The following is a 16874-nucleotide window of genomic DNA, read 5'->3' as shown; positions in this document are numbered from 1 at the left end:
TGTAGTTTGAAACTATATTTTACTTTTATAACTGAAACATGCAAATCAATCAATCTTTTCACAAAAATATTAAATAAATACTCCGTTCTGCTGAGTGGAGTATTTCTACCATTTTTGGTTTTAAAGTACTCCAGTTTGTTGATACGGCAGAGATTTATTTGCTAAAGTTGTCAACGAAGCATTTCTTTGGCCATACCCCTGCTCTGGTGGATATGAAGTGAGAGTTTACAAGGTTCTTCGCTTGTTGGTATGTTTCTGCCTTCATCTGGAATAATTACACAAAAGCATAAAGTCACTCCTTGTAGAAATCTGGATGACATGAACATTTAATTAGATTACTATCTCAGTAGTCTGCTGCCAGAACCCTTTTATATTTCCATGAATTGAGTACTTCCACCCTAATAACATTGGTCATCAGTGACAATAAAGCTGTCTTAAGCTGCAAAAGAACTGCCCCTTTGGCAATGGAAACACAAGAGTCTGCTGAAGGAATTCTGCAGACATGGGCTGTTTAGAGTGAAAGTCCCAGAGGAATTTGTCTCTCAAAGTGGGTATAGGAGGTAAAGATATAATATTTGGGGTTTGAGCCTGTTAAAGTTATCTATGGTTATATCTTCCAATTGGTTACATCTTTTCCTCCAGCAATTGTTTTTACACAGGCCATTTAGGGTGAACCGGGGACACGTCAGAAAGTACATGAGATGATGCAAAATGGGACATTACAGCACAGAAATAAGGCCCTTCTGGTCTGTCCCAGGGGAGAACAAAGTATTTAAAAACAATTTTGAATTAGGGTTTCAAATATTAAAGCATTTGTAGGATCCTTGGTTAGGGAGGCCTTCAAAGTAGTGTCTTGACATTTAGAGAAATTGGAATCTCCTAAGCTGTTAATTTCACTTTTATAACTCCTGTCAGGTTTTGGGGACCAATAATTTAAAGTACTTTTATTACAAGTTCAAACAAAAAATCTACAAAGATTTTCCAGATCACCAGGACATCTCTAAAGCTCAGTTTTGCAAATTTCCATTTTTTTTAAATTTACTTCCTTCACCAAGTATATTAGTAATTTGTTTTTTTTTGTTTAAATATTTGAATGCATGATGTCTTAACCTTTTTTTGTCAACACAAGATATTTACCTTTGCTTCATGATATGTTGACCATTCCAGTAACTCTGGTTTATTAATTTCTTTTGCTAAACGTCGAAATGAAGAGAACATAGCAGCCTTGCACAAGCGACTGGCGGTATTGACTCCATTCTTAAAAGGGGAACTAAAATAAAATTATGTAGAAATAATTGAAAGGTCAAAACACCCAGGAATTGCAAAAAGTGTTGCTACATAATCATTTAATGTATCCTGGTGTATCTAGCAGTATCAATTTTTTTTAAACTAATACAGAAATTAATGATTTTCAAGAAATGTTAAAATGTGCTTTTCAAACTAAACAATTTGTTGTTCTGCAAATGTCCACAGTTCTCATCTACAATTATTTCTTTTTAAATTGAGCAATGGCCTTACAAGATTAATCAAATACTGGCCGTGTTTCATTACTGTGAAATCCCGTTCATGTCATACTTCTGAAGAACATTAAAAATCCCTGTTAGAATTCAAGCAACCAGCAAAAATAAAATCACAGAAAATAAATACTGGTAGGTTTTTAAAAAAAAAACACAATTTTATAATTAGCGCGCCTCACTGTTAGTTCACCAATCATGCAACACGGACATCTCAAGTGACCAGAAAATTCACTTATTTGGCATCCACCAATCCCCCTAGGTGCTGGATACTAGGGATTTACTGGCCATTCAGCCCAGAGTCTCTACTGACTATCACATACTTATTTACATCTAGGTTTTAAATATTCTCATCAATTCCCTCCAGACTAATTAAACTGCCATCCCGCACATCTTTGTGATGTGGTATTGGAATGCAGCACACTGAAGGTCAGGATTGAACGCAGGTCCTTGGCGCCAAATGTGTGGTGTACTTTAAATTTTATTGGTCGATAGCACATTCTGTCCAACAAAAATCTTAAACCATGTGCACCCAGTTCACCTCTGCTCTAATACACAAGGTTTAGCTAGATCCAGAGCACCCATTTGAAATCAATGTGGTATGGTATTGACAAGTGTTCACCTCAGAGCAGAAATTAAGCAAAAGAGTTTAAATATTTACTTCAAAGAGTGGAATTCTTACTGAAGACTTACTCCTCTGTGACCTTGCCTGTTGCTCCCTCCACTATTTCCACAGAATTGTCCCCCTGACACCAGTTAATGCTCAGCATTTTGTATAGCCGTTCCACATCTTCTGGTTCTTCCTCAACCCACTGGGAGAAATGAGCCTTCATAGCCATAAACGGGGCTGGGAGTTTCTCATTCAAACTCTCGTCCACACGCTCATTGATAGCTTTTGTGACGATATGCATCGCATAGAATTGGTCAGCTGCATTGGAAACAAATGTTCAAATTCTACTGACAACACTTAAGAGAGTGGTTCTCAACCTTTATTTCCCACTCACACATTAAGAAATCCTTAACTACAGAGCAGCTATGACATGGTCTTATATCATATTCCTTTTAAAGGTGTTACAAAAAAAACAGTACATTTTCCAGTGAACCAGGTGAATGGGAAGGGAGCACAGGAAGTCAATTCCAAACTATACTTGGGCGTTTAGGCAGCTAAAGTCACACACAAAGTTATTCAATAAAATTAGACTGAAGATCAATTAACAGACAAAATACCACAGTGCAGGTCATAAGAAAGAAAACAAGTAGAAGCAGGCCGTCCAGCCTGCTCCAGCATTCAACCTGACCATGGCTGATCTTTTTTGGTTCGAGGGTATGACAAGTGGAGCACTGCAAAGATCGGTGCTGGAACCCCCAGTTGCTCAGTCTACATCAATGAGGGGTCCCACTATACTTCTTTCAAGTGAAATGACGACGATCCAAAGTTGGGTGGCAATATGGAATGTGAGGAGGATGTAATGTTTCGGGGAAAGGGTAAGATGAACGACAACTGGAAATATGTAAAGTATTGCTGTTTTAACGATCAACGTTGACTAAAATTTTGTTTTAAAAAGTGAGGGACTGAAAGACATTTGTGATGAGAGGAACCTGGATGCCTTTGCAAACAAATCACTGAAAGTTACCATGCAGGTATTGCAAATAATTAACTAAATGCTGGCCTTTATTTCAAGAGTTTCGAATACAAAAGTAAAAAGTTATTTACAGCAATATCAAGTCCTGGGCAAGTCTGTACTTGGACTACTGTGTATTTCAATGGTCTCCCTATCAAAAGTGTTTGTGACAGAGTGCAAATGCTTTCTGACTAATTCCTGGCACAAGGATGGTTGTTTGATGTGAGATTACGCAGATTGGGCCTAACCCCCTCATGAATTTAAAATAATGAGAAAGATTACTGAAACAAACAAATTTATGATATATTTAACAGGATCTGGGGTTGACGTACACACCCTCAATGGGTGTCTAAAACCATTTAATCATGGGGCCATCCATTCAGAGCAGAGATGGAAGAAATTTCTTCACCCAGATGGTGAACTTTTCGAATTCTCTACCCAGAAAGGTTGCTGAGGCTCAACTGTAGAGTCCATTCAAGACCAGGGTTGATTTTTTTTTAAAGATACATTAAGAATTTAGGAATGCAGGCTGGTGCCGGGCAAGGGCACCAGGCTAAAAGATCACCAGCCATGATCTTACTGAATGTGGAGCAGGTATCCAAAGGGAAACTTACAACGGTCTTGTCACCCCTCATTTCTGCAATCCTCAATGGATGAACCACCCAACACACACACAACCACATCATCCCGATAATTAACCCTAGAGTACTTTTTCTGAAATGCATCCACTGCATGTCTCAACCTCTAAATATCCCAACTAAATCTCTTGGCAGTATGCCAGATGTTGTTTCAACAATGACCTACACAGATATAACAAGATATCCTTACTTTTATATTCCATCCCCTTTACAATAAATTACCAACATGCCTTTTCAATTATATCTACACTTAAACTTTGTGTATTTTGTACCATTATAACACCAACGATCAGGACTGGGGCTCCAATCCCACACTGTCTGTAAGGAGTTTGTACATTCTCCCAATGTCTACATGGGTTTTCTCCGGGGGCTCATTTCCTCCACCGATTAAAACGTATTGGGGTTGTCGGTCAATTTGGTGTAATTGGGCAGTATGGACTCATGGGCCAAAAGGCCCTGTTACTGTACAGTATGTCTAAATTTTAAAAATAGATAATATTCTGCTTATACTCCATTTGGGAATATTTGACCAATGGCGTAATCTTTTTATAGCTCTGAATATGCTTTACCTCTTTTTGTTTTGGCTAATTTGGTTGCAGTGCATTTGTTCCCTTTATCCAAGCTATTTACCATCTACATCAATCATAAAAGCCTCGGAAATATCCCTGCAACAGCATACGAGTTAGCTTGCAAAAGGCATATCCCGAAGTCAGGTTTTTTTTTTTTAAATTGATATTTCAATGCACAAACATGAAAGTGCAACTTCCACATAGCCCCTTAACGACTTCTCCAGATGAAGTTTGTGGTACTTACAAAGGGCAATGCTTGTGATATATAAAGGTTCAATCAGGTGGCTTAAGAGAGCTCCTTGGACTCCAAGCACCATCCATCTGCTCAGTTTATCACTGGCAGTCATGCAGCAAACACGGGCTGCTGTCTGACTTAGACGACAGTTTACTACTGGCATGACGGCACCTTTCGAATGAATCTGTAGTCTCATCTCGGGATTTCGATAGGCCACAGCGTCCCTGCAGAATGTTATACAAGCATGCAAATTCAAAGAGGGAGAAAATATTAACACATCTTCAAGATGACAAAACATCCATTTGTTAGTATGACAGTAAAATCTCCATTATCTGAAATTCATCAAGCAGAAACTTAAAACAATGGAGGAAATTAAAAATAAAAATTTTAAATAAATAACACCAGGTGGACGGATCCTGCAGGGGAGCGCTGACACTTTGTTGGACACGCACAGATTTTCCCTACTGAACTCGCAATGCCCCTCAATGGGCGTGCCTTCTTTTCTCTACGACGCTTGTGTGGAGGCAAGTTGTCAGTGAGGAAGATGTGCCACGGACCTGACCAGGACATTTGCATGGAAGCGAGTTGGGTCCCTTGGTGAAGATGGGAGCAAACATTCAGCCAGCGGAGCTCTCCAGTCACGTAGCAGCTGTTTCAATAAAATTGCATTGGAAAGAAATGGCAGCGCTCAAGATGAAGAGCTGGCAGATGTTGCTCGCCACTGGGGCGACTCTCCCAAAGTGTTTCCCTATCCCTGCCCAGCAAGTCTTTATTTTTATTAGGTCTAAATATATTAGTAGGGCTTTATCTGTAAACATGCAGGAGGGAGCTAATTATGGCTGCAACATGGTTAGTACAGCAGCTAGCACAACGCTGTTACAGTGGGTTACAGCAACCAGGGTTCAAATTTAAATTTTGTAAGTTACGGAAATTACTTGATTAAAGTAAACTTTACATAATTAAAGGCTACAACATTGATTGTTCTTTTCAAATTACTTTACACCTTGTATTGCTTTTTGTCTTTTAAAGAGTATATTCTTAATCCAGGTGTATTAGTTAGGCTTTGGAAGAGCGAGTCTCAGTCAACTGGAAAATTTGCATTTTTGACATCAATGATCCCTGTCGTCCCGGATAACGGGGGATTTTACTGGATCAACTTCATCCAAGGTGCAAATTGTGTATTCTGTTTCCAAAAAAAATGTGCCAGCACTCTTGGTTAATATTGTTTACATGAACATTGCGATGTGCCATTGAAACAGACATTGTAGGAATGCAACATTAGAATTTAAAGCACTTACATACAAATACTCTGAGCAGCCCCCTTTGGCACTCTGCTGAGATAGAGATGGAAAAATATGTCGTGCTTAAGGGAGAGCAAATTGTTTTCAGAAGCCTTGTAGAAGATGCACTTTTCTAAATTCACAGGATCATTACTGTAGAACAGAAGGAGCTGCTTAAACAAATACCTGCAAAATGAGAAAATTCATTGACATTATCAAAAAGTTTCATTGCAACGAAATTCCTCCATGCGAAAAAAACATCGATGTTGATGGAAATCTAAAATCCCCAAAATATTTTCTGAAATACAAAGTTATGAAATGTTAACCATTTCCATATGCTACCTTACCCAAGTACTTCTAACCAAGTTCGTTATCGTTTTACAGATCTACAATCTGTAAATCGGACGGTTTGGATCTATCTTACTGGACCTGATTCCCATACTCCCATAGAACATTACAGCTCAGAAAGGCTCCTTCAACCTTTCTAGTCTGTTCCGAGCCATTTTCAGGTCTCACTGACCGGAACCCAGTCCATTGCCCTCCATACCTCTCCCATCCACATACCTGTTCAAATTTCTCTTGAATGTTAAAATTGAGCTCGCATTTACTACCTCAGCTGGCAGCTTGTTCCACACTCCTACCACTCTCTGTGAGAGGAAGTTCCCCCTAAACTTTTCCCCTTTCACTCTTAACCCACATCCTCTGGTTTGTATCTCACCGACCCTCAATGGGGAAAAAAACATCTACATTTACTCTGTCTCTCCCCCTCATAATTTTGAATATCAAATCTCCTCTCATTCTTCCATGCTGCAGGGAAGATCCTAACCTGTTTAACCTTTCCCTGTAACTCAATTGCTGAAGTCCAGGCAACATCCTAGTAAATCTTCTCTGTACTCTATCTTATTGATATCTGCAGTTAGGTTAAAAAAAATGCACATAACACTCTAAATTTGGCCTCACCAATGTCTTATACAACTTTACCATAACATCCCAACTCCTAAACTCAAATCTTTGATTTATGAAGGCTAATATGCCAAAAGCTCTCTTTACAAACTTATCCACCTTTGATGCCACTTTCAGGGAATTATGTATCTGAATTCCCAGATCCTTCTGTTCTACTGCACTCCTCAGTGCCCAACCATTTCTTGTTTTGTCCTTCCAAAATGCAACACCTCACACTTGTCTGCATTAAATTCCATCTGCCTTTTTCCATCCCATTTTTCCAGCTGGTCCAGATCCCTCTGCAAGCTTTGAAACCCTTCTTCACTGTCTACAACACGTCCAATCTTAGTGGTGAAAGACTTTGCAAAGTAATTGAATGACGAAAAGAAGGAAAGTTTCAAAGCTCCTGAATTGATTGTTGGCGCCAGCCCTGATGATGTAGCAACCGCAAGGAGGCTGTTGGGAGGTTTAGTTCATCACAGCTTGTGTACTTACGTAGTTATACTGGAGAGTTTGAAAAGCCACAAGTACAGAAGACAAATAAATTAACCTCCAGCATTTAAGAACATGAGAAATGGGAGCAGGAGTTGGCCCGTCGAGCCTGCTCCACCATTCAATGTGATCTGATGATGGGCACATCTCCTCCTAACTGCCTTTTCCCCATATCCCTCAATTCCCCCTACCATGGAAAAATCTATCCAACCTTGTCTTAAATATATTCACCGAGGTCACCTCCACTGCTTCAATGGGTAGCAAATTAAATCAATTCTGGGAAAAGCAGTTCCTCCTCATCTCTGTCCCAAATCTATTACCGTGGATCTTGAGGCTATGCCCCCCAATTCTAATCTCCCTCACCAATAGTTTACTAATTTGTTACCACAGGCCCTGGAAATAAATTCTGCAAGCCAAACATTGTACCTGACAATCTAGATAGAGTGTTGAATTCATTGGAATGGCTACAATAGGATTTGTACCTAAAGGACTAGAGCAGCTATTCTCAATTTTGTTTTGGCTATGACACCACCCACCAGGACTTTGCTCAAAATTTATGGGTTCCCTTCCCTGTGAAGCAGTCAAGTTTAAGTTTCTTCCATACTATTTCCTCCTGACTGCATAAAACATATTTTTGTTACGTGAGGTGAAAAGAAGACTTACTTAAATGTGCTGTGGCCCCCGAGGAGACTAGGGCATAGGGCCCCCATTGAAAATGTCTGGTCTAGACTAATCAACTGCAGCAGCTGGGGAATTGATGTTCAGTTAAATCATCTGAAATTTTAAATATACTAGTCTTAGCAAAAGTAAAGGATTAGAGTAAAAGCTAGAGAAGGAAATGTCGAATTAGAATTTACGGTCATGAACCTGTCAAAAAATTCATTGTTTTGTGGCGGCATTACAGGTGGAAATATTGCTATAAAATTACATTTGAAAATAAATAGTGCAAAAAAAATTGAGGAGAGGTAGTGTCTGTGGTTCACTCTCCTTTCAGAAATCTGATGGCAGAGGGGAAGAAGCTGTCCTTGTGCCACTGGGTGTTCGTCTTGAGGGTCCCAATGGTAGCAGAGTGAAGGGGGCATGGCCTGGATGGTAAGGGTCAACTCTGGACCCCATCGGTCTTTAGGCTGACAACTGTGTGCATAGCTCTCAATTGAGCAATCCATTCAGTTTTAATAAATGTTGGGGTTAGGCAGATGCTCTGTTGGTGTTGCCAGTGATAACCATACCCTGTTAATGAAAAAACTCATCCTGTGCCTGCTTACTAATTCATTTCCAATTGTCAATCCTAAATTTGCTGTTCACTAGCTTGAACCTTTGAACTTGAATTGGTTTTGACTTCATCTTCAGTTTATATTTTATTTTGATGTTCCTCTTTCAATGAAGCCAGAAAAGCCAAGTTTCTCCAATCTTTCCTCAATTCTGTTCAGAGAGCAGTCTCGCCACTTCTTTAATGAGGGCTCCAGAATGCAAACATTAGCCTTGCATCCTTGCATTTGGGCAAACTACTTTCAAATACATATCCAGGAATAGAGTCTATCAAGGACAGGAGACAGAGGTCCCATGGCATCATTTACACAAATGTTCTATATCATTACCTTTTTAATGCTCTTCTTGCAACCACAGCAGCGTGACAGTCATGTAGTAAACGGCCATCAAAACACATCCAACCACTGTAGCAAGCATCTCCTGTTCCAAGAGCAACAACTTCATACCGTTCACCAGTTTCGCCATTGCAATCTTCTATCACTGTAGAGCCAAAAGGCATGATTTTGAGGCCAAAATTCAAACATTTTTGTTGAAGGAGAAAGATCCTGCATCTACCAAGTACTCTAGATGCATTGGAAACTTGACATACGACACTAAAAGCTAAAGTTTTTCCATATATGCAAACTGGAAAAAGGGAAATGGGGTAAAATGAACAAATCAGAACTAAAAAAGTGGAGTAGGGGGGGAAGGGGGGGGTTATTGCTGATGCCCAGCCCAATATCTTTCTCTCTCATTCCCTCCCTGTGATGTAAATTGCTGACTGTGGTAGCTTGATGTGAGTTTCCTCCAAGTCTTCCACACCCTTTCACCTCAAAGGAGTTGGTTAAATGGGTACTGAACATTCCCCACAGTGTAGGTGGGCAGTAGGAGATCCAGGGTAGAATGCCGGGCACAGAAGAGAATGGGTTACAATGTGTGGGAATGACACATTTATTTCTTACAACAGAGGGGAGACACTAATGAACAAATGGACTATTTTCAAAAACAGTGCTTACATATTGTTACAGGGTATATTTTATATTAATGTCTTTAAAAGAGATTGATTGTGGGGGGTATATTTTATATTATATATTAATGTCTTTAAAAGAGATCGATTGTGGGGGGTATATTTTATATTATATATTAATGTCTTTAAAAGAGATCGATTGTGGGGGGTTTAAGTGTGTAGGTCACTTCACAAACAGACAGTAACACTTCACAAAAGAGATCTCATTTAAAATGCAAGAGCTATGTATAAGCAGAAATGTCATGTCCACAGTGACTTGACAGAAATGTTGAAGAATGCCCATAGAGACTTCACAAGTAGGTGTTAATTGGACTGATGTTGTGGAGTAAATGGACTAACGTTTTGAAAGCAACAAATGGACAAGCAGAAACCGATTCCAGTGCTGGCAATCTGTCTGTTTGCAGTTTGCAGTTCTAAGAGGGGTCATGTGGTTTGAGAGACACAGAGAGACAATTCAGTTCGAGAGTTTTGCAGTGGTTTGGAGGCTGCAACTGACAAACTGGCATTTGGTTGAAAATTCCATTTTGAAGACCGGTTGTGAGTTACGAGTTCAGCCTGTTGAAAAACCCTTGTAGTCCTTACAAAAGGAAATGGCTGGCTAGAGTGTTTCATGAAATAAGGGAAACAAGAGGAGCTCTGTGGTGACCTGGAAGAAGAGGTTATCATTTGGAAAACCCATGAAGTGGCTGATCGGAGGGAATCAGTTTGTGTTCAATGAGCAACAAATCTCCCTCTGAAACCAACCTGAGTGGTAACCAATTACTTTTAAGCACCAGAGCTTGGTCAAAATTTATAAATGTTAAATTCTGTGCAGAGTATAAAAATTGCCTGATACCCGTGAACTTGAAGTAAGAAGTGAGATTGGACTGTGAATCAAAGAACTTTCCTGAACATCTACACATTACATACATGTGCACTTAGAAGGGGGTTAAGTTAATAGAATAAAGGTACAGTTTGATCCTATTTTTAGGTTTAAAGAAAATTAAAAAGCAAATTTAAAGAAACCATTTGTCTTGGTGAATTTCTATTGCTGCTGGGTTTTGGGGTCCTCTGGACTTGTAACAATATCCAAAATATTTCCAAGGGTTTCAGACATGTTAAGTGACAGAAAAGAAATTGAAAACTCGTGGCAATAGAAGCCTGACAAGGATGTGGGGTTTCGTGTGCTAAACCAGAGGCCGACATCATTGTGTAGTGCAAGACAACAATTCTATTTACTTCCCACAATAGACACTAAACCCAGTGATGGATTATTTACAAATAAAAGAACAATAAAAATCTTATTTTTACATCTATCACAACTGAGTGCCACAAAATGCTGATTAACTTGCCTTTCTCCACAATGAAAGCAGCCAGAGTCCTTTTGGAGCACTTATACTTTGGAAAATATTTCAGAAGTATTTTCAACATGCAATTGCTAACTGCTGCACAGCGGATTGGATGAGTCACTCGATATTCTGAAATCAAAAGATTTAACACTTTTGGATTTAGTAAAAACAGAGCATTTATTTAAAGTAATCATTTCATTTAAATTTAATGGAACTCAATACGTTATTCCTTCTGACATCTACATGCCCAAAAGGAAATGCACTGCTCCAAGATGACCGTCAATGTAATGATAGAAAGTACTTTAAAGCAGGACCATTCAGAATTTAAATTTAGACATACAGCGCAGTAACAAGCCCTTCTCGTCCATGAGCCTGTGCCGCCCAATTAACTAACAACCCCAGATGTTGAAGGGTAGAAGGAAACTGGAGCACCTGAAGGAAACCCATGAAGACCCAAGAAGAATGTACGAACTCCTTACAGACAGCGCTGGATTAGAACCCTGGTCACTGACGCTGTTACAGCATTTTGCTAACATTGTGGCAGCATTCTTAACTTTAATCAGAATCTTGTAATTCAAACTCTATATGGCCTATTGGGCATGCCATATAGACTTAGAAACTTCACCTGCTAGTAAATGGAATTAAAGAGAAAGTCTGCAGATCCTGGGGGTAAATTCAATTCACAAGTATGGACACAACCAGCAGGTCATGCACCATTCAAGGTTTCAGGACTGGGCCCTTTAACAGGTATAACTAAAAAAACCTTCCGTTGAGAGGAGAGAGCGTCAGGATCACCTGTGTGACAGTAAGAAGGTCAGAGAGGTTTAGCTGGGTAGTATTTGGGGAGTTGAAGAATGCAATGTTCTGTCCAGTAAATAATACAAAGAAAGTCGACTTTATGGTGTAGTGAAAGAAGTGAGTGAGCGTATTCTTTATTTATTTGTAATCAGTGCCTTTGCACCATCTAAGAGATGCCCCTTTCTTCTACCCATCTCTCCTCCACCTCCCTCTCCTTCTGAAAACTTTTTTTTCCCCCTTTCCTCCAGTTTTGATGAAAGGTCTGGATCTACAACATTAATGTTTCTCCGTTCACAGATTTTGCCTGATGAATAAGAGTTCCCAGCATTTTCTGTGTGAGGCACCAAAGTCTGCAGACCCTGAAATAAAAAACACCCCGAAAAGCTGGTTTTTCTTTATCCATAGATAAATTGCCGATATTTCGGGCACGAGGCCCCTTCTTCAAGAAATAAGGAATAAGCAAAAAACAGGAAATCTCAGAATCAACAAAAGATGATAATTATAAGGGGGAGAGGTAAAGAATTGACTATGTCCATGTGACAGAGAAAAGGGGGAGAGAGACTGGGCTGGGGAGAGTGATTGCCAGCACTTGCAATTTTTAAAATGTTCTAAGCAGGAATGTTGATATGTTTGAACTGTATGTCATTGGACCATATCTGCTTCCTAGCAACCAACAAATAAGGGAAACACTTTCAAGAATATTGATAATGTTCTGGCCAGATGAACACTGGTGGCATTGCCTTATGCAATCTCTTTTCCAGTGGAGAAACAAATACAGAACAACAATTCCTAAACCTGGATGATTACAAGGCCCAATATCCAATTCAATACTGACATCTATGAATACCAGAAAATTTCAGGATTTATTTTTACCCAGGAAGTTGAGTAGTCTTTATCGAATACATTCAAGACAGAAATTTATATTTTTTTTAGATATAAAAGGTATTGAGAGATAGGAGATTAGTCAGGAAAATGACAGGCAAAATATCAGCCATCTTATTTAATACTGAAGGAGACACAAGTGGTCAAATAGCCTACTTCTACCTTTCATTCTAATGTGCATCAAGTTTGAGTGAAGACTAAAATAACCTAATGCAAACAGTGATGCCAGGAATAACTAATAATAAAAGCATGTTTAGATTCAATACATTTTAAAATTGAATAGAAATATACAACTTCTGTCCCAAAATTTTTCTTCTATTTATTTTATATGCACAAGTTAGAAGAATGGTATTACAATGCCACCAACCCAGGTTCGAACCTGCTGCTGACTGCACGAAGTTTGTATGTTCACCCAGTTTCTGCGTGGGTTGCCTCCCACACTTCAAAAACATATGGGGATTATAGGATAATTGGTTTATTTGGGGGGCATGAGCTCATGGACTGGAGGAGCCTGTTACTGTGCTCCATGACTAGAAATTTACCAGCGCTAGGCCTCAAAATCCATAACTGCAGTACAGCAATATACACAGTCAGACATTAAGATGACAGAACCTCTCTCATCCCTGCCCTCCCAAGATAAGGTGTTTTCTCTGTTGAAGATCGAACCTTGTAGCAGGAAGTGGGAACCAGAGGGGAAGGGGTGGGTCAAGGTAAATTTTAATGAACTCAAATGTTCTTTGAATGCATAAGATGACTTCAGGCCTAATTAGTTCCAATTTCTGGCCCTAATTCTGAGCATCCTGGAGAGGTAACACTCTCCAGATTGGAAGATTATGTTGTATCCAAATAATTCCCCATCAATGTGCTGAATCAGAGGAACTTAGCACATGATCTGACCTACTCTTCAAATGAGTCCTTTTCAAATAAGATATTTAGATTTTTTTTTAAACTCTTTGGTTTACAATACAATTTCACATCTTTAAAAAAAAACATTCTTACAATTTCAAAAATCTTTCCTTATAGATGCTCTTACCAGTTGAGATTTGTGTGGTTCTCACGGATGACGCTGTGGTCTCTGTGGATAACTTAGCCTTTTCTGGAATATGATCTGTTGGAATAAAGGATAAATTATTCTCGATATGATCTTTGTAGGTCATTTTGTATCTAAACACTCTCTGCCATCAAGTACTCTATTGCCAATTCTCAAACACATTGCAGAAACTCAATACACAGCAGGTTTTTACAAAGGACACACTATGCGTAATTATTGATTTGAAAATGTTAACCTTCTCCCTGCAGATGTTGTCTGACCTGGAGAAATTGAGAGAAGGGAATGGAGTCCTTGCAGGGGACAGGGTGTGAGGACGAGTAATCCAGGTAATCGTGGGAGTTAGAGGGTTTATAATAGATGTCAGTGGAGAGTCCGTCTCCTAAGATGGAGGCAGAGAGATCCAGAAAAGGGAGTGTGAGATCAGAGATGGACCAGGTAAGTTTGAGGTTCACAACCCTCCAATAATTTATCTAATTTATCTAGTATTGACATCAGGCTCACCACCCTCTAATTTCCTGATTTACTTTTGGAGCCTTTTTTAAACAACTGAACAACACGAGCTACCCTCCGATCCTCCAGCACCTCAACCATGGCCAAGATAGTTTTAAATATTTCTGCCAGAGCCCCTGCAATTTCTACATTCGAATCTCTCAAGATCTGAGGGAGATATCATGCCAGGCCCAGGGGATTTATCTACTTTTATTCACTGTAAGGCAGCAAGCACCCCCTCCTCTTTAATCTCTAAATGTTCCATGTTACTGTGGCTGGTTTCCCTCCCTTCCTTATGCATTATGTCAGTTTCCTGAGTAAATATTGATGCAAAAAAGTTTAAGATCTCCCCCATCTCATGAGGCTCCACACATAGATGATCACTCTTGATCTTCTAGGGGGCCAATTTTGTCCCTTACTATCCTTTTACTTTTACCATACCCGTAGAAGCCCTTTGGGTTTACCTTCACTATATCTGCCAAAGCAACCTCATGTCTTCTTTTTGCCTTCCTAATTTCCTTCTTGGGTATTTTCTTACTTTTTCTATACTCTTCTAGTACCTCATTTGTTCCTTGTAGCCAATACCGGCTTATACACCTTCTCTTTTCTTAACCAGTTTGACAATATCCCTTGAAAACCAAGGTTCCCTATGCCCTATTAATGGAAAAAAAATGGGACCATTGTATAATTATTGACAAAAGTGTTGCTAATATTTCCATTTAAATGTTAAAATCTCTCAGCACTTCATATTAAGATGGGAAGGCAGAGATTGAAGAACCTACTGAAAAATTCCAGGAATCAAATTGAAAGTTTTAGTGTAGAACTAAAAAATGCCATTTTGTAGTAAACAATAGTTGAATGTAAAGATCACTAAATCCAATAATTACTTTTAAACCTTTTGAAGTACAAGGACAATGGGTGTAGGATGTCCAAACCAAGTACTATCATAATTTGGAAATATACTACAGGGCTTTTAACACATGCAGGCTTAAAACCTTCATGATCAGTACACAACTGCATTCTGGGAGTACCTTCAGACAAGGGTTGTAACTGTTCAAGTTACAAATATTTTCTTAAGATTGAGAGAGCCAATTGATGCAAACTTGCCAATTCCTAAAATAAAAATATTTAGAACACTAGAACTGGAAATATGGTATTAGGTACTGAGGTGCGCTGTTAGCCAGAATCAGACACACACACAAGGTAATACAACAGGTTTTAATCCACAAAAACTTCCACAGAGCCAGGCTGGCTGTAGCTGCAGTAACTCTGAGTGAGCTTTGGGAGGCCGGCGCAGGCTTATATCCCGGAGGGTGATTGTCACCCGGCCGGGTGGGGCTTGATCCCTTCAGGCTGACTGATTAACAGCCAGCCAGGTGTTGTCCTGTCCCCTTTTACTCCTGCAGGTAGAGGTTGCCCCCTGTAGTAGGCCGGCGGTACACTCCTGCAGGTACAGGTGTTGCCCCCTGCAATAGGCCGGCAGTAAACTCCTGCAGGTACAGGTGTTGCCCCCTGCAGTAGGCTGGCGGTACACTCCTGCAGGTACAGAGGCTGCCCCCTGCAGTAGGCTGGCGGTACACTCCTGCAGGTACAGGTGTTGCCCCCTGCAGGAGTGCCCCTGCAGTAGGCCGGCGGTCCACTCCTGCAGGTACAGGTGTTACCCCCTGCAGTAGGCCGGCGGTCCACTCCTGCAGGTACAGGTGTTGCCCCTCGCAGGAGCGCCCCCTGCTGGAGGCCAGCGGTACACTCCTGCAGGTACAGGTGTTGACCCCTGCAGTAGGCCGGCGGTACACTCCTGCAGGTACAGGTGTTGCCCCCTGCAGGAGTGCCCCTGCAGTAGGCCGGAGGTCCACTCCTGCAGGTACAGGTGTTGCCCCCTGCAGTAGGCCGGCGGTCCACTCCTGCAGGTACAGGTGTTGCCCCTCGCAGGAGCGCCCCCTGCAGGAGGCCAGCGGTACACTCCTGCAGGTACAGGTGTTGACCCCTGCAGTAGGCCGGCGGTACACTCCTGCAGGTACAGGTGTTGCCCCCTGCAGGAGTGCCCCTGCAGTAGGCCGGAGGTCCACTCCTGCAGGTACAGGTGTTGCCCCCTGCAGTAGGCCGGCGGTCCACTCCTGCAGGTACAGGTGTTGCCCCTCGCAGGAGCGCCCCCTGCAGGAGCGCCCCTCGCAGGAGCGCCCCCTGCAGGAGCGCCCCTCGCAGGAGCGCCCCCTGCAGGAGCGCCCCCTGCAGGAGCGCCCCTCGCAGGAGCGCCCCCTGCAGGAGCGCCCCTCGCAGGAGCGCCCCCTGCAGGAGCGCCCCCTGCAGGAGGCCAGCGGTACACTCCTGCAGGTACAGGTGTTGACCCCTGCAGGAGTGCCCCCTGCAGTAGGCCGGCGGTACACTCCTCCAGGTACAGGTGTTGCCCTCTGCAAGGTGCAATTTCAGCAAAGCAAATTTTTAACTGTTTGAACAGCAGCAATACCATCATGTTACTGTTGGTTGCACTGTTGAGCTATTACCAAGCTCATTTCTCCGGAGGAATGGTGATATTGCTGTCTTCAGTTTTTTCAGCAGATTTAACAAAGGCATAATTTCTCCAAAAAAAATCAAGTACTTTTCAGACTGTGACAGATATATTATATTTTATATTGTATATAGACATGGTTTTTTTTAAAGAGGAGATAGATTGTGGGGGTTTGGAGTATTGGTCACTTCACAAAACAGAGCTCATTTAAAATGCAAGAGCTTTGCTCAAACCAGAGTCTGGTGAAAATTCA

At 41.0% G+C, this 16874-nt stretch overlaps 1 protein-coding gene across 5 annotated transcripts in view; it reads right to left on the bottom strand.

Moving 5' to 3' along the window:
* Positions 1-16874, bottom strand: part of LOC138748665 (adenosine deaminase domain-containing protein 1-like) — a 38376-nt gene continuing 21502 nt past the window's right edge. For all 5 annotated transcript variants that reach the window (XM_069909239.1, XM_069909243.1, XM_069909240.1 and 2 more), the window contains 8 exons: positions 13609-13683; positions 10899-11024; positions 8891-9041; positions 5877-6044; positions 4588-4802; positions 2208-2442; positions 1138-1270; positions 1-265 (listed from right to left, as the gene is read on the bottom strand). In XM_069909239.1, the coding sequence (XP_069765340.1) occupies positions 155-265; positions 1138-1270; positions 2208-2442; positions 4588-4802; positions 5877-6044; positions 8891-9041; positions 10899-11024; positions 13609-13683 (1214 nt within the window). In that variant the 3' untranslated portion in view covers positions 1-154. The remainder of the gene's footprint in view (positions 266-1137; positions 1271-2207; positions 2443-4587; positions 4803-5876; positions 6045-8890; positions 9042-10898; positions 11025-13608; positions 13684-16874) is intronic.

Source organism: Narcine bancroftii, chromosome 13, assembly GCF_036971445.1.
Source record: "Narcine bancroftii isolate sNarBan1 chromosome 13, sNarBan1.hap1, whole genome shotgun sequence".
NCBI classification, from domain to species: domain Eukaryota; kingdom Metazoa; phylum Chordata; class Chondrichthyes; order Torpediniformes; family Narcinidae; genus Narcine; species Narcine bancroftii.
The sequence above is the reverse complement of the archived record's forward strand: the minus strand, read 5'-3'. Positions and strand labels throughout refer to the sequence as shown.